At 33.2% G+C, this 18,679-nt stretch overlaps 1 protein-coding gene across 1 annotated transcript; it reads left to right on the top strand.

Moving 5' to 3' along the window:
- The first annotated feature begins 965 nt into the window (after positions 1–965).
- On the top strand, positions 966–6,646 carry LOC143572323 (uncharacterized). The gene is made up of 5 exons (XM_077057515.1): positions 966–1,034; positions 1,113–1,402; positions 1,487–1,576; positions 4,320–4,675; positions 6,181–6,646. Exons 2-5 carry the CDS (start codon positions 1,184–1,186, stop codon positions 6,440–6,442), a joined length of 927 nt encoding a protein of 308 aa, XP_076913630.1. The 5' UTR covers positions 966–1,034; positions 1,113–1,183; the 3' UTR covers positions 6,443–6,646.
- The last annotated feature ends 12,033 nt before the right edge of the window (positions 6,647–18,679 follow it).

Raw genomic sequence — 18,679 nt, 5'->3', positions numbered from 1 at the left:
AAACACATTGATAAACAAAAAGAAATAATGAATTTTGTTCCTTAACATTAATTATTTTAACGAGAAAGTCGAAATAAACATTATTATTTAAAAAAATTTTAAATTTTGTTTTTGTAATTTTTTTTTTTAAATTTATGGCCACAAATCTTCACATCATCGAGAATGTTTATTATATTCCCATAAAGAATAAGGTGTGAGTGAGCCCTAAAAAGATGAAACCAACCTCAAAGTCTCAAGTAAGCAAATAAAAAGATACCATTGGCAGCCAGCAAAGCCTTTCCGCCTCTGTTCCGGTGACAAATTTATTGTATCAAAGGATCGGTAAGGTTGGTGTGATGTCCAGCAACCTATTTCAAGGGCTCCCTCCCCCTTCCGCGGAGGATCCGGTCATCGCCCCAACTCCACAGACTGCCCTTAAAACCCCACAAGGTATTATTACTTATTATTATTATCAAAATTAAAGTTAAGGATTTTTAGAGAGAAGTAGAATTAAAGTAGGATTTTTAGAGAGGACATGGTTGAGGATAGGAATTCGTGGAGAAGTAGAATTAAAGTTAAGGATTTTTAGAGAGAATTGAATACCTTAAGGCTTAGACTTATCTTTTTTAGGTCACATACCATAATGGTATTTCCCTTACATATTTTATTATTATTATTATTAGCTTTTATATTGCGGTTAAACTGTGACCTTTTTATTAATATTATTATAATTAGTAGTAGTTTTTTATATAACTGTTAAACTTTGATTTCCTTTTTTTTGCTTCATACACATGTTCTTAGAGCCGAGGGTCTCTCTGGAAGCCACCTCTTTATTCCTTTGGATAGAGGTACGGTGTGCCTACATCCCACCCTCCCCAGACCCTACCTATAGCTCTGCTGTCGGTGGGATTTTACTGGGTATGATTGATTGATTGATTGATTGATTATTATCAAAATTCTTTATTTTACCCATTGTTTGTCTTTTTCAGCTGCCCCGGCCCTCAAGAGCGCCCTTAAACGATCCAAACCTCCCGATTCCCAATCCCAACCCCAAGGTATTATTATTATTATTATTGTTATTAGATCTCCCTATAGGGCTCAAAACCATTATATCAATTGTTTGCTTTTTTCAGATACTGCCCCCAAGAAGAGTTTGAGGTTTAAAACAATAGCTGATACTTCCCAACAACAGGTAATAGATGCTATGAGAAAAATAGCTTCACATATAACCAATGCTTCTAAATTCACCAAGGCCTCAAACCTTGCAATTCAGCTCATTCACGCTGGGAGCGTTAAACCCGGTAATACGGATTACTTTTTTCCAATACTTGAGGCCGCAATGGCTTCACCAACCACTTGTAATGATCCTCTGCTCAGAGCGGATTACCATGCATTGTTTTCAGCTGCACAAGACTTGACTCAAGTATGCCATTCTTGCTCTTTTCATCTGTTTTTTTGTGATTTTCTGAAGATCAGATCTAATGTGGATGGTGATGTTTTTGTGCAGTGTTTCAGTCAGAAGCAGCAGAAGTTGTTCGCTTTGTGGACGATTAGGGCTGTCATGGCGAACGATCTCTTCACGGATGATAGTTTTGTGGTATGCACTTTTACTTTTCTTCATATGATTGTTATGCAACTATAATGTTTTTACGTGCTCTAGTTTTATTTGGATTGAATCATTCTTGTAAACTAAAAACGGATTTGAATGATGTAATTATGTATACATGAGTAGATGTAGTTTACAAGAAAGTTATTTTGGAAACAGTTTCTGTGGATTCTGCTCTTTTAAAACAATATTCAATTAAGGTTTAAATCCTTTATTAGTTTACAACACTCTTTCAATTTGGATTTTGAAATCCTCTTACACAGTTAGAAAAAATCATAAAAAAGGGCAAACCCAAACTGTCAAACCAGGCTGTTTGGGCTGGTCCTGTCAACCAAGCTGGACGGTTCGGTTTGTCTGTTTCTAAAACCGTAGTTAGTGGTGCGGTTAGGTCGAAAATTTTATGATATAGTGATATACACACAAGTACACTATATAGGCTTTTGAAGTTTTACTTTGTGGGCCCTTTGGAACATTTAGGATTACTGATGAGTTACAGAAAGACATGAAAGGGCTACATGGAAAATTTGATGTAAAAAACTTAAAATCAGACTTTTGTACACTAGAACCTCTCTTTAGAAGCATGTGCTTATCATACGGTCAAACATGACAAATATGTTAGGGTGGATAGAGCACATCTTGGTCTAAAAAGGCGTGAGGCGCTCGAGACGATTTTGAAAACACCTTATTTTACATAAGGCGAGAAAATACATGAGGCGGCCGGAAGCGGCACATCAGCGGGTGAGGCGTGAGGTGTTTGAGGCGGCGCTTCATGTGATGCAGTCTAAATTAGATTGAAATGTAACTGCTTGGGCCCATCTGCTTAAAATATTAACGTTGGGGCTTATCCATAAAATATTGCCCAACCGTATTGTGTGTATATATATATATGTATATATATATATGTATATATATATATGTATATATATATATATATCACTCTATCTTCAATTCCAACCACACTTTAATTTTCATATTATCTTCTCCAAATGTCAACCTTCTAGACATTTCAACTTACAAGTTTATCTTCTCCTCAGTTATTACTCCCATCTTTTTAATCGGTTCAAACTCTCCTAATTATTACACATATGTTTATGACTTAAGAGGTGTGTTTCTTCATTATTACTTTTTACTATACATTTATGCTCTCTTTTATTATTAAATGTTTGTGTAATACATTTTTTATTTTTAATCGGCTCGTTTTCTAAGAATGTAAGTGTTTTGCAACTTCTTAGTATGTATTTATAATGTTTAACCTACATATTAAGTATTCATGTTTGGTTTACAAATATGTTTGATCTTTATGATTGATTAACAAGTAGAATGTCATGTATAATTAATTTTTAGTACTTTTTAAATTGAGCGCCTCACATACGTGAAACTCTCGCTTCGTGCCTAGCGCTTCTCGCTTCGGCTTTTTGGGCCAGAACGCCTCGCCTCGCCTAACGCTTTTTTAAACCAAGGAGCACATATTGTATTTCTTAATATAGTTTTATCCTCAAATGACATTAAAGGCGATGATTTTATCTTGGCTAGTCGATCACCCTTCTTCTACGTTGTCCCTAAATTAGACTACACAGTTTGGTTCTAAATTCCCGCATCAGGAGCGCATAATGCACAATGCACTGTTAGATCGCATCAGGTGGAGCGATGCACTGTGATTCCATAATGCGAGGCTGATGTGCTATAAATTGCATAACACGTGATGCGATCTGATGCTTGCATTTTTTAGTTAAGTGAGTTTCTCCATACATTACTTGCAAAGTTATTAAAAGCCCTCGCTTCTTGCGCGTAGGCACATTTTTCAGACAAGGCCCAATATGTGCGCCTGTAGTTCCTAGGCGACTAGGACCTTGTTTCTTGAAGTTGACGACACCTCTATTGCTATTGATGATGGATCAAGCGCAATGATCATTTGAACCTTTACTATTTATTACTTTTCAAACTCTTGTTTTTTATGTTTTGAACATTTTGGTATTTGAATTTTTGGTACTTTACTTAGAACATTTTATATAAGTTTTGGGTTGTACATAAATTTCTTTGGTGGTACTGTAACTCTTTTTTTCTAGTTTATTTATTATAATAGTGTCTACAAATAAGTTTTTAGTGTTTTTTTTAATAAAAACACCTCGCATACGTGATGTGTGCACATCACACATCTGCTTTATGGATGAAAACGCATCAGAGGGCATTGCGCTTTTAAAGCCAATGTACTCAGTAGCGTTTTTTGGTCCCAAAATTCGAGGCGTGAGACATGCGTCTGCGTGCAACCAAATAAACTTTATTTACAACTAGAAGCCGCATATCTCTCATACGTTTTAGGTATAAATTTATTTATCAAGTAAACCCTTCATAATTTCTTCATCCCTTTGGTTTTCATACTTATAAACCTCCTACGAAGTCCGAACCGTAATTTTGGCCCAGAGTCATGCCTTTTTGTCTCTGATGTGGTTTCCTCAGCGCCTCTGCCTTTTTAAACCAAGACAATGAGGGAATTCATATTCTTCTAACTAGAATATGAGCACGTTAGATTGCTAATATAGTTAGGAAAATGGATCCTTTTAGAAACAAGAAGACATGAATGAATTCTTTAAAGATGCTTGTAGCAGAACTCACAAGATCCATCCCCTTATATAAAGGTTGTAATCTATTTGTGTCATCATACTTTCAAACAATCAGGTCAATTATAATAACTAAAACTGTATTTCATCATTCTTTTATTCTGTTATCTCTTCAGTTTTCAAAGGCTTGTGGGAGGATCAAAGATGCTATTTCAAATCTTCCTGTTGCAACAAAAGATGATGACATGGAAGAAACTGCAGCCTTGAAAGATGAATCTGCAACAGAATCTCAGCATGATTCCTTGAACCCGATACCTGAATCAAGTGCCAATGAAGACGAGGCTGATCCCTTTGGATTGGATGCTCTGATTCCAAATGCTTCAAAAAATGAAAAGGCAAAAGTGAAATTAGATGCTGAAGCATCATCTAAATTAAAAAAAGAAGATGAAGACGCAAAGAGATTCTTGAAATCACAAAGAGAAGCATTGATTCTCTGTTTGGAAATTGCGGCGAAGCGTTATAAAATCCCATGGTTAGTGTTATGTTTTAATAAAGTTTCAGATTTATAAATTTCTTTGATTAAAAGTTACATGCATTGTTTTCAATGTATTGGCTCAAGAAATGTAATTAATTGATATGGGTCTGGCTTGGTTGACCGAAACACTTTTTCTTCTTCAAATTTTTTAAAAAATAGTTTGGTGGTTTTAAGGATTATTAATTGATGCTAGGTGATTTGTGTTTCGATCCAATTTAATCAACTTGAGTTGTATTTAAGCATGTATCGGCCCTTTCATAAGTAAATGTGTTGATTTTTGTTGAAGGAATAATGAGGCGAGTATGCCAGGTAGGGGTGTAAACAAGTCGAGCCCCTTGTGAACTGCTTGAGATTGGTTCGCTAAAAATCGAATTGAGCCGAGCTTAAACGAGCTCGGCTTATATTTAGACTCATTTTATGAACGAGCTTGATACCAAACTTTACTTATCGAGCAAGCTTGCAAGCCTAAGCGCGCTTTAATTCATATAACTTTTATTTATTGTATTAACTGTATATAGATAATTTCTGTTAATTTATATAATTTACGATAAAAAATAATTAATTAATATATACCATAGTTAAAAAGCCCTCGCTTCTTGCTACTAGGCCCATTTTTCAGGCGAGGCTCAATAAATGCGCTTTTAGTTTCTAGGCGAGCGCTTCAGCATTGTCTATGCCAAGAACATGAGAAGATAAAAGCCGAGCAAAAGAAACACAAGGAGTGCTATTAAAACTTAGATCTAGGAGAGGCCAAAGGCATTATATTGATACATTTGGTTATTTAAGTTTTCGAATTACATTTAGATCTTGAATATTTTAGAACTTTTTGTACTAATTAGATGATATTAAATGTTATATAATAGCTTTTGTTTATTTTGTTTGAAGAATAGTATTATTTTTCATATACATAATATATTTTATATTTTTTATTCAAGTGCGTTTTTTTTCTTCAGTCCCTCGCTTTTTTTGCGCCTTGCACCTAGGCCCTAGGTGAGGCCTATGCGCCTTGAGTGCGCCTAGCGCATTTGATAACTATGATATATACTATGTTAATATATGAAAATTATAATTATAAATATATATTATAATAATATATAAATGAAATAAGTAATAATAAGAAACAAGCCGAGCTCGATCTTGAACACGAGTCAAGCTTGACTTTGGAAATCGAGCAAAAATGAGCTGTTTTTTTGGCTGTTTGATGGTTGACACGATTTTCGTACCTTCTCGTTTTTTTAAATCGTCAGTTTGATTGAAATTTCCAAAATGGCGAATTATATTATGTATACATAATTACATATTCCAAAAATGATTATTTTTTTTAATAAGTATAAGAGGTTTAAATGGCTGGTTTGTATCCATGATTGGGTTCAATTTCTAACTGAACTGTCAAACCTGCCAAACTGCAAAAACCGAATCTTTTGGATTTTCGGTTTGGTTGGTTTATGAGCATTCATATAGTTCGTATTGTGCGCCCTAATCAAGTTGTTTGTTGCTTTCAGGTGCCAAACAGTGATAGACATAACAGTGAAGCATGCTTTTGACAATGTTAGAAGATTCACATGCAAACAAAGGAATGCAATTGACAAACTCTGGGCTTCTATAAGAGAACAACAAACTAGAAGAAAACAAGGGAAATCGGTATCTGGAAAACTTGATGTTAATGCTTTCGAGTGGCTGCAACAGAAATATTCGACTGAGAAAATAAGTATACGCCATTCTGTTGGTGGGAATACTCGTCGTGCTGAACAATGGCTAGGCTAGTTTATTAAAAAATACTAAAATAGAATTATTCGACACAATGACCGTCTGGCTGCATGTTTGGTTTGTGTGCATTTGAAAGTGTTGGTTATATCTTTTTATGAGAGTATTTTCTGACAGTAAATTTTATGTAACTTGGCTAAAGGGTTTTAAAGACTAGAGTTGAAAGATGTTTTACAATTTTATTTCTGAATCAAAAATTTATTATTTGGAAATTAGTTTTGAGTATTCACAAGTATATTGTCTTATGTAACATAATTTTTTCTTACCTGGAAAATATTTAAGCTGCAAGTAGATTGATGACGTTTGTTTGTTAGATAATGATCAGATGACAATATAGTGGATTGGACTATTTAGAATTGTTACCTTAACTTGTGCTAGAATCTTCCCTCAATAAGTCTCACGAAATAAAGGAACTTGATGCTTTTCTTTTCTTCCTTTTCTCTTTCTCCCCATAGTTTACGAATTCCACACTTGTACTGAACTCAACTTTACATCACCTGATACAAATTGTTTTTTCTCAGGCCTGTTAATGTGAAAATAAAACTTAGGTAGGTAACTATTTAAACAAGCAATTGAGGTGCGTTTGTAATGCAAAAATAAAAGACGGAATGGAATGAATCATTATAAATACATGAAAAAATAATGTTTGGTTGGTCAACTGAATGAAATCAACGATTACACAAAAAATCTTATTACATCAAAATCATTCATTTGCATCCTCTTACTTTTTTTTTTTCTTTTTTTTTTTATTTTTCATTACTCTTTCACCTTATTTTCTCAACACTACCACCTAAAGGTGCACAAATCGAGTATTAGGGATCGAGTATTGGAAAATCGGGCATTAGCAATACCCGGGTCGTGTTCGGTTCTGAGTATTAGGTTGAAAAACAGTAACCTATGTACCAGGTTCGGGTCGGGTATTGAATCGAGTCTTCAATACCCGGGTATTTGAATACCCTATTTCCGGGTATTGAAAAACCCGTTTTCCAGGTATTTGAATACCCTATTTTCGGGTATTAAAAAACCCATTTTCTAAATAGATAGTTCATGTCCTTCAGAATAAAATAAAACCGCTAAATCGTCTTCGATGAAGTTAATTTTCTTCATTTAGTCTCGCGAGTCCTGAGTTTCAATTGTCGTTTCAAAAGGTCTTCGACTCGAGCTGCTCGACATGATTTCATATGTTGTTTCAAAATAATTATTGAATCCGACCTCATCATAAAACCACAATGAACGCAACGAGCTTTCACTGGACCGGATGACATTCGACATAACTCGAAATGAAACCAAATTGATGATAATCGAGTTGTAGAACTAGAAACAGTGCCAACAGAAGAGGAAGCCATTTTTGTCAAGTGTTGTGACTTGTGAGTTGGGACTATTTTATACTACTTAGACCATCCGTAATGGCCGGCGGTATGGCGTTTTGGAGGGTTATAACGTTGAGGGCACACCCCCCCCCCCCTGCCGTTTTGGAGCGGCGTTTTCGGCAAGTGTTTTGTAGAAAACGCTTAAATGGCACAATTTTCAAACCAATATGACCGTTAAACATGTTACTGTTTGATTAAAAAAATTACTTTTTTTAACACAATTCATCCTATAAAACACAATCAAACTTCATTTTTAAACACTTTCTCTACTAGTTCTCTACAACAATCTCAAAATATATATTTTCAATCACCAACCAATATGTTTCCGTTCAACAACCAAATACTCGGTTTTGGTCAATACGCACGACCCGCAAACAATCCCGACCCAAATAATCCATAACCGAACCCATCTACACCGACCCTTCAAACCACGTATCCGTTCGACCCACAAATGGCCCCATACATACAATATCTAGGTTCCAGAGCCCCTTACCCAAAAATGGTTCCCGGTTTCCAAAACCCAACCATGGATATGATGCTCGGTTCCGGTTCCCAACCCTACGAGGAGACGGTGTCGGAGACACAAATCAACCTGGAGCCACAACACGTCCCGAAGACTCGTGGCAGTTAGAGCCAACGTGGAGGCCGGCGTGGGAGAAAACACGCAAAGAAACCCCACGGCGAACCTCGGACTAAAAACATAACTATACCGTGAAAACCCGATGAGTGTGAACCACTTGCTCGGCGTGGTGCGTGATATCGGAAGATCCCGAGTGTTAGTTTTTAAATAATATATGTTTTTTTTTTAATTTCTTAGAATAAACACTAAACATGTAATATTTTTTTATTTTTTAGCGAACTATCAACAAATGAGCGTATTTTGGAACAAAATTAAAGAATTGTTCCATGAACTTGGCGGGGACTCGCGTCGGGAAAAAGATTCTGTAATGTCGAAATGGATTGATATAAACTCCAAATGCATGGCTTACCATTCGGTTCACTCTCGGATGGTTCGAACGTGGGGTAGCGGTGTCTCTGACGCGGATATTATGGAAAGGGCGTTGGTAGAGTATCAACAGAAGTCGGAGAACTTCAGTTACATGAATTGTTGGAAAATCAACTGAGGTTTCACCCTAAGTGGGCCTCTGTTGGGCCCACAAGCATCGAAAGTTTTATGCCTAGCAAAAGATCTAAAACATCGTCTTCGGTTGATCCGGAAACGCCAAGGTCCGATGCTCAAAACTTCAAATTAAGCAATAATGAAGACGAGAATCCCTATGCGGATGTTGCCGAGATCCCTCGACTGCCGGGTAGAAGAAGCAAGGGAAGGGGGAAAGGGGTTGCATCGTCGGCGTCAGTGGGTTCTAATGCCGAAATGGAAAGTCATTTCAAAGAAATGAGCATTCAAATCAAAGGTATACAAGAACTTGGAGCTCAAAGTTTTCAAGTAAATTTGGACGCCGCCGAAGTACTTAAAAGGAATGAATTAGACAACGGAATCGAGGTATTAACAAATGAGTTATCCGAGGACGACCCGAGAGTCCAATCTATAAAAGCAATTCGGCGAAACAAATTTTTTGAAAAATACAACATTTAGTCTTATTACTATTATTGTAATTTTTTTATTTTAATGTAGTTTTTATTTTAAAATTTAATGTATTTTTTATTTTAATGTAGTTTTATAATTTAATATTTAATTATTTAATGAATTATTATTTAAAAAAATAAAAAAATAATAAAAGTGACTGAACACCATATGACACAAAATGTCCAAGGGTGGAGAGTTATGACTACACCCTCTTTTTTCAAAAAACCAAAACTGTAACTACATATGGTCTTATGGTGTAAAAAACTAAAGATACATTAAAAACATATTAACGATCAAAATTCAAAAAAGACACTAACCGCTATTTTTTGAGTGGTTTTGGAGTTTTTTTTTTGGGTATTTTCTTGTTTGGTATATCAAAAGACAAAAGATGTTGCTCTAAACATTTGTATATTGCCCCAAAAAATCCGTTGGAGAATGGAAGATCATCTATATGGGTAGGCATACAATCAGTGTCAAGTGCTACACATACATAGGTGCACACATATTAATATCCGGGTATGCAAAAAACTCGGGTTCGGTTATAACTAGAATCGGGGTTCGGGTATAACTAGAACCGGGTTTCGGGTTTAGATCGGGTATGGGTTTGGGTTTCAACATTGAAAGTCATACGCTATCCGTACCTTACGGATAGGATCGGGTTCAGATTTGCGTATTAAAAACCCGAGTTGGTTACGGGTTTTTTTTTCGGGTCCCACCACCACCGCTTGGTCAACATCGCCATCGCCATCTTCACCGCTACGATCACCACCACCACCACCATCGCCAGCCCCCCTCCCCTACTATCACTACCACCGTATCACCTAACCCACCACTACGTGTCGCGGCCACCACCACTACCGCCACCATTACCTTTTTTTGTTTTGGTAAATTATATTTATTTTGAGACTGTGGTATATATTTTTGTCATTTGTATACGTCTTTTAATGCATATCAAACATGTTAAGTAATTATTCATTTCATTTCTATAGGGTAGCTAAATAAAACAATGTAATGGTAATAATTTATTTCATTTCCTTGCCTATTCCATTTCCTTGTCCATTTTATTCGCTCGACCATTTCATTTCCTCACCATTCGATTACCCAATACTAGTGACCAATGTTTTGGTATTGGTTAATGTCGTAATGGAATGGATGACGAAATGAAATGAACGACAAAATGAAATGGACAATAAATAAAATGAATAATTACCATGTCATTACCTAGTTTAGTTAACATGTGAGAACGGAATATAAACGTGGTGGTGGTGGGCCGTGGAGCCAGCTGCAGTGGTGTTCGTTATGTGGTGACGAAGAAGGGAATGAAACTAAAAACATAGACGAGTGAATGAATGATTTTCGTGTGTTTAAAATGAATGAAAATTTTTATTTAATAGGTGATTTCATTCCATTGACCAGCCATACATCCTTTTCTCATTCTTTTACAAAGGATCATTCTATTCTGTATGTTGTACGTAGTTCTTGCATACCAAATATTGTCTAGAAATTTGGTTTTCTCATTGATAACTCTATAGGCATTTGATTATAATGATGCGAGTTATTCCTTTGTATTTAGATAGAGCAAGGAAACCCAAAAGCTTTGAGAAAAACGAGGAATGGATTTCAACCATGACGAACCCTAATTGATACTACTCCATATCTTTATTTTAATGGGATCCCTATTTTGATTAGATCATGTTATGTTTAATAGCCTTGGTTCATAAAGTAATACTTATTAGAGTCTCAACATTAGCAAGCTTGGTCCTCAAGCCTTGATAAGAGTTCCATGTTTTCCTTTCAACACCAACAATTTGCTGAGTAGTTTTAGAAGCACTAATAGTTCAGAGATTCCTTTTTCTTCACAAATATAGATCAAGATATGATTTTTGGATTTGGACCCTTGATTACTTTTAATTATTTTACTTGATTATCACTCTTTATCTCAAAGCATGAGTCTCACTACTCATTTTTTATAACTAGGAAAAGCACACATGTAAAATTGAGTAGTCATCAACTACCTCCACGCACTTCTTTCTTCTTTGACTTACGATGCTAATTGTTATTGCATGAATGCCTAATGCTTAGACACCAAGATCAAACAATATTTAAGGGGAGAGTGTTAGTGCATAATTAATATTGCTTGGTCTTGGTGTCTAAGCAACAGACATTCATGCTCTAACAAACTCCCCTTTGAATATTGCTTAGACTAAGTTTTTCAAAACTTCAATCATTAAGGTAAAAGACCCATGAATGATATGCCTTCCGAACCCCTACAAATAATATGACAATCAGAGTACACCATCGGCTTATGGGCATGTCTCTCACCTTTCATGAATCAATCCTCAGTCAATCTTTTTCACTGCTAAACTCATTCCATATATTCTCACACACCATCTTTTCAAAATGAATTCCGAAGCACACATGAACTAAACTTTTAGAATATTGTGCATGATTCAAACCTATCACATTTTCCAACCACATTGGATCCAACACATCAATCTTATCCAATGTCTTCTCTCCATTTTTCAAATTTAATTCATCAGCGTATAAGAAATCATAGCGTATAAGTAACATTGACGTGTATTGACATGAGTATGTCTATATGGTGGGGTTATAATAAAAAGTAGAGTGTATATATGGTGGGGTTATAATAAAAAGTGGAGTGTGTCTAATAAGTGCAAGATTTAATATGGTACGTTAGATATGCTGATCAGACAATGGATATAAAAAGTGTGTTTATTGTGCGGTGTGTTTTATTTTAGTTGCGGTGTGTTTATTGTGCGTGTGTTTTATTATATCTAATGATGAAAGCACACTTCCTACAGTTCTTAAGAAAAATCTACTTATTATAACATATATATATATATATATATATATATATATATATATATATATAAATGTTAATAAATTTTCCACACAAATCAGGTTTTAAAATAGGTTTCACATACAACTAAACCACACACGAAAGGCAAGTGTACCTATCGTTTATAATAAAGTTTCGGCAAGAACTGAGTATCAATTCATGGGCATAACAAGTTTATAGCACTAAATCTTTGTAAATTGTCACACCCCAACCTAAGGCGGAAATGCCGGGCGTGAACTGATTGTTCACAGCTCACAAGGTAATTTCATGTAAATTTATATATGACAATATCTATTTAATTTGTTTAAATAAATAGTTTGCAAATGAGTACATCAATTATAAAGAAATTACAAAATGATATCAAATAATTCTTATAGAAGTTTTAATTCTAAAAGCCTTCTCTAAGTGATCTTCATCTTGATAACTACCAACATGATAACCTGCAAATGCGTACAAACTATATTTTTTGTTAATATGAGGTTGAGTTAGAACATCACCAGTTTTGAATACAATATATTAATATATAAATAAAGAGCAAAATCGTTATATGTGAGTATATACAATTAGACCATAGTATATAACATTGTAAACAAATAATGATGAGCGGGCTAAACCGTTGCCATGCGAATTGGGAGTTGGTCACCATAATTGAGTTGTCGGTAAAACCATTGTCATGCAATCGGATGCCGGCCACTACGACATAATGTGATTAATACAATGAACCTCTCCTAATGTGATAAATAAAAAAGCAAATATCAAGTAGCAAGTAATCATTCAATTGATACACAACACAAATATTAATAGTTTGCATTTGATAGTAAAATGTAAAAATTGAAGTTTGATAGAAGGTAAAATAGGGGAGTAATTACTCACCTTATCAAGTGAGCAAAAAGGGATGATGATATGATAAGAATAAAGCGTCAAACTCCTCAGGAATTACCAACGATGATTCATAGTTAGAATGAATACATGAATTAAATATGAATTCTATAAACTTAAAGATAGATTCTATAACTTGGTAGAGATCAGGTTTTGATGATGATCGGGTGAACTTGTGAAAATATTTATCATTTGAATTATTATTGTATTAATATTGTTATTTTGAAAACCATCATTATTAATCTTATTTATTTATACTTGTTATTATTGCTAAAACACATTTATTTGATCGTAGTTTAAGATAATTATAAAATATAATAAGCAAACAATATAATTTAAATAATTTAATACAACATACTTAATATTAACATGCTTAGGTAAATATATAGACAATGTAATTTAAATAAAAGAATTTAATCAAAGAATTATTATAAATATAATGTTTAGATAAATACAAATTTACATAGTTCGACAAATAATTATATTAACATAATATATATAAGGTAATATTTAATTTAAATATTTGTTGTAAATATTTAAAAATCTCTGATTTGGTAAAATCATATTTAAATATGATTACCTTATTTATTATGGTTTTTATTATCAAAAACATATTATATATATATATATATATATATATATATATATATATATATATATATATATAATATAGTTTTAACAAAGATTAAATATTTTGCTAGATTAATAAACACGTTTGAATATGTTTACTATGATTTTATTTGTTAAAACCTTTAACTTTAAGGATATATATATATATATATATATATATATATATATATATATATATATATATATATATGGTAAGGATCCTAAAAGAACCCTTTGCAAATTGAGAACTTTGAAAAACCATTTTGGACCACTAAAAACACTTTTAAAAAAATCATAAAACAAAAAATAATAAAAATTTTTAAAAAGTAAAAAAACCAAAATTCTTATATTTCATTCTAGTTTCATTAAAAAAATAGAAAAAAATAAAAATAAAAAAAAACGTTGTATTATACACATATGTATAATTTTATTTAATCTTTAGTTACGTAATATACACATATGTACAGCATCATTTATATTAAATTATACACATGTGTATAAAAAAAACATGTAAATATATGTATATAATATACATATGTGTATATAATTTAGCAAAACCGAGTTTTTTTTTTTTTTTTTTTTTTTTTTTTTTTTTTTATGAAACCGGATGATAAAATAAGAATTTTGGTTTTTTTTACTTTTTTTGTTTTTTGTGTTTTATTTTATTTTATGATTTTTTTTATTTTTGGGTTTTTTGTGGTCCAAAATGGTTCTCATAGTTCTCAATTTCAAAAAGGTTCTCTTATGATCCTAATCCTATATATATATATATATATATATATATATATATATATATATATATAAAATCTTTAGTTACGTAATATACACATATTTACAGTGAAATTTATCTTAAATTATACACATGTGTATAAAAAATCATGTAAATGTACATATATGTATATAATTTGGCTAAACCGAGTTTTTTATGAAACCAGGATGTTAAAATAAGAATTTTGGTTTTTTACTTTTTTCATTTTCGTGTGTTTTTTTATTTTATGATTTTTTTTTTGGGTTTTTTGTGTTTCAAAATGGTTCTCATGGTTCTCAATTTCAAAAAAGTTCTCTCATGATCCTGATCCTATATATATATAGGGTAGAGTTATCCTAAAAATAAGTAGTTTTCTAGAAAGACTAAGAATAAATCATAGCCATTGGATCATGTTAATCAATGGTTGAGATTGAGAATTACTAATAACCAGTATAGTTTCCTATAATTACTCTTTCATCATTATAACCAACATAGTTTCCTAGAATTGTTCTTTCACCACAATTTGTAATGCCAAATGTCAAAATTTTGTTGGTTCTTATCATTCATAGGAAACTCCTTATTCTTATTTGAACTCATTTATTTATATATATATATGTATACACACACATACTCACGTGGTTTTAACAATTATATTGCATGTTCAAAGACTAGGATTATCAATCTAAGGTGTTAGTTGCATAAAAATAATGTTTAAATATTATTAATAGTAATTCTAATGTGTGATAATGTTAAACAAACATAAATAAAAAAATAAAATAAGCAAAAACCGGGCTGGGGGAGAGTCGAACTTGCGCCCCATCCGGTTCAGGTGATGGATAACGACAAACCCAGCAAACTGGGCTGGTGTATTAAATGATGACTGAACAGATTCTTTTATTTATAAACAACCTCGTTCATCCCTACTCATGAACCCTAAAAATTACAATCGACCAAATAAATCAATGATCAACCAAAACTGTTTAGGGCTTTTGTTAATTGATCGAAACCGCATACAAATCATGAACCAATTACCTTAAAAATAATCGAATTGATGGCTAACTTGTTAAACAGCCCAACGGCTCAGATACAACGAAGGATTTGTATGTACAAGTTGAGATAATCTAATTCCTTCAAGGGTTATGGTCGCTAGATTATGATGAAGGTATATACTAGTTTAATTGTATTGATATTACCTCAATATGATATAACCCCGATTTAGTTTAGGACGCTTTGTAATATATATTAATCCGTATCAGTTGATCGTCTATTCCTAATTAACGCGTGCTATAAGACGGTTTTAGATAGTACAATGATCTTGTGAATCAAATTTGAGTATAGCGTGAAGATTAAGCCACAAGAAAACAACTGGGTCACGGATCTGGGTCAAATACGGGTATTGGTTGCTGGGTTTGGTATAATAATATAATTATATTACTGATTTGCAATTTAGTCCTTAAACTTCGGTTGTGGAAACATAATAGGTTAAGACCTAAGTTTAGGGTGAATTATATATATAATCGAAAGTTATTTCTCGATAATCAATTGAATATAATAAATAATAATTAAATACTAATAACTTGATAAACACGATATTTTATTGATAAAATTACCCAATCATGGAAACGGGTCGGGTATTGGTATTTGACATATTATATGAAAACCTTAGTTGTTACAGTATCCCCTACTTTTGGGAATTTCGTCCCGACATTAGAGAATACTAAAATAATATTGAATAACTAAACTGTTGAGAAAAGAAAGAAAAACTTTAGAATCTAAAATTTATCATAAAACAAAACTTTATGTAGTAGAAATAACGCTACAAGTGACAATTCGATAAGGACACGTATATATAGGGTGTACCAGCGGTGTATCCACAATGTCTTTATCATATCAATATTTGTACCGTTACTCCAAACTACCTTCGGTTCTAGACTATGACACACTATCGGACGTACTATAATATCGATGCGAGGACTTTTTTTAATTGCGTATGCATACATAATTACTTAAATCGTCGGTTGGTCCGCATAACTCATCCCATCGTGTGGGTTAGTGTCACACCCCAACCTACAGCGGAAATGCCGGGTTGGAACTGATTGTCCACAGCTCTCAAGGTACTGCCACGCAACAATAGAAATTTGAATATATATTTAATAAAATTCAATTAAAACAAATTATTCAAATACAATATCTAAAAACAAATAACTCACCAAAAAAAGATAAATCATAAACAAATGTCTTGTTTATTTTTCTATCTTTATTCTTAAGTGATCTTTCAAAACTTGAACTAACTTTACATCACACGATAACCTGCATATGCGTTAAAATAAAGTAGATTTGTCAACACAAGGTTGAGTGAGCAACACATCAGTTTAATGTACATATATTATAATAATAAATATTGCAACAAGTCAAATGAGATAAGCAATTTAACCAATGAAAAAGACAAATGAGATGTCAAGAAGCATGATGGCTATAACGACTAGCGTATGATCATACTATTATGAGATTATTGTCACACCCTCAAAATCCACTAACAGAATTCTACCATTAGAGGGTGTGAACTAACAGGATCGAAGTCATTAGTTATATCAAACATCATTATTAAAGTCTTTTAAAAACAAACAAAGACATACAGGTCTAAAATAAGTGTGGAAGCGTATATAGTAATGTAAATTGTTGCGCCAACACAGGACGACTTAAAGAAACAGTTGATATGATAAAGTTAAAAGCAATTTAAAACGTTTGAGAATAGTGCATGCATGTCCTAAAACGCGTGCCCGCCTCGGCTACCTGAGATAAACATACTAAAAGTATCAACACATGGTTGGTGAGTTCACATGTTTAAGTAAAGTAATCGTTTCGTTTTAGCGTTACCAGATATAGTTATTTCAATATATATCAATAGGTAGCTAGCCTATCAAGCATATATTACTAAGTGTTCGACACCGAAGCTGACTGATTATACGATTGCCTTCCCATCATGTCAACCACGACCATGGTAATGTGTTAGCCAAAATTACACTCACTCGACCTACAGTCGAGTTTAGAGTCGGGTGGGGTTTGTCAAACCCAGTAGTACTACTCAACACTGACTCGCTATCATCCAATATTAACCGGTTCGATTGTTTCTGAAGGACTTAGTTGGTTTGTTGCCACTTAGTCTCACAAGTGATATATACATAGTAACAAAATCTATAGCGTTTGGAGTATGTTATCTCCCCCTAATAAAACGTTAAAAAGTAAGAGGGGCCATGAAACTCACTGTTTACGAAGTTACTGAAGTCTGAGAAAAGCGTGCGTAAAAGAAATCTCCACTAGTGCTCTAAAACAAAAATGAGATTTCTAAGTGTTTTGAACCATGAGTGAGTCTATAGACTCAACACAAAAAAGTTATGCATGAGATGTGTTCGTGTTACATTTGTGAAACAAGTGCGACTCGACAACACGTTGGTGATAAGTTACGGGTGTGATCACGTATGACATCTAATGTTATTATGATATATTTTCAGTACATCATCAATTACAAGGGCATATATGTCAAACACAACTCAACATCGATCAAACAATTAACTTTACACATTCCAACAAGAATTCAGCAGCTAAGTTTTCCGAGACCGAATTTAACACGTCAAGATAACTCTATTTCACTATTCATAATATGCAGATAAAATCACCAAAATTTACCACAGAAGAACACATAAGTTAGGTGTCGGGAAATAGTTTTATTATATTTTTAGCATGTACGGTTTTATCACAAGAATCAAAACAACACAGTAGGTACACAACAGTCATTATAATGCGCAAAAAAAGTTCTTGACTAGTCCCGTTACATGGTTAATCCAATTAATGAAAAGACAATTGGGTTAGATTCCAAACTCAATTTTTTAACTACCAGAGGTGGAACCAACTCAATTGGTCTTGCCGTTTGTGAGATATGATATTAACAAATCAGCCTATAAAAAGGCTTCCCAAATCAGAACTGAACAACTAATTTATAAATTAATAAAAAGTGACTTCCACATGTCCAAAAATTACAAACTTAGATTCCCTGGAAACTAGACTCGACATTCTACATCAAGGAGTTAATAACCACTTTAAAACATATCATTAACATCAAGTTACATCCGTATTAGAACACATCTATGATTCTGTCCAGCATCAGCTTTCACCAAAATCCAAC

Source organism: Bidens hawaiensis, unplaced genomic scaffold, assembly GCF_021521415.1.
Source record: "Bidens hawaiensis isolate Kalapana, Puna unplaced genomic scaffold, B.hawaiensis_p1.1 tig00025805_1, whole genome shotgun sequence".
Taxonomy (NCBI): domain Eukaryota; kingdom Viridiplantae; phylum Streptophyta; class Magnoliopsida; order Asterales; family Asteraceae; genus Bidens; species Bidens hawaiensis.
The sequence above is the reverse complement of the archived record's forward strand: the minus strand, read 5'-3'. Positions and strand labels throughout refer to the sequence as shown.

Excerpts from the sequence above, each read along its gene's own strand:
- LOC143572323 (XM_077057515.1), top strand. The coding sequence starts at position 1,184 with ATGAGAAAAATAGCTTCACATATAACCAATGCTTCTAAATTCACCAAG. Across the intron at positions 1,577-4,319 it reads TCACGGATGATAGTTTTGTG|TTTTCAAAGGCTTGTGGGAG; the intron begins GTATGCACTTTT and ends TTATCTCTTCAG. Across the intron at positions 4,676-6,180 it reads AAGCGTTATAAAATCCCATG|GTGCCAAACAGTGATAGACA; the intron begins GTTAGTGTTATG and ends TGTTGCTTTCAG.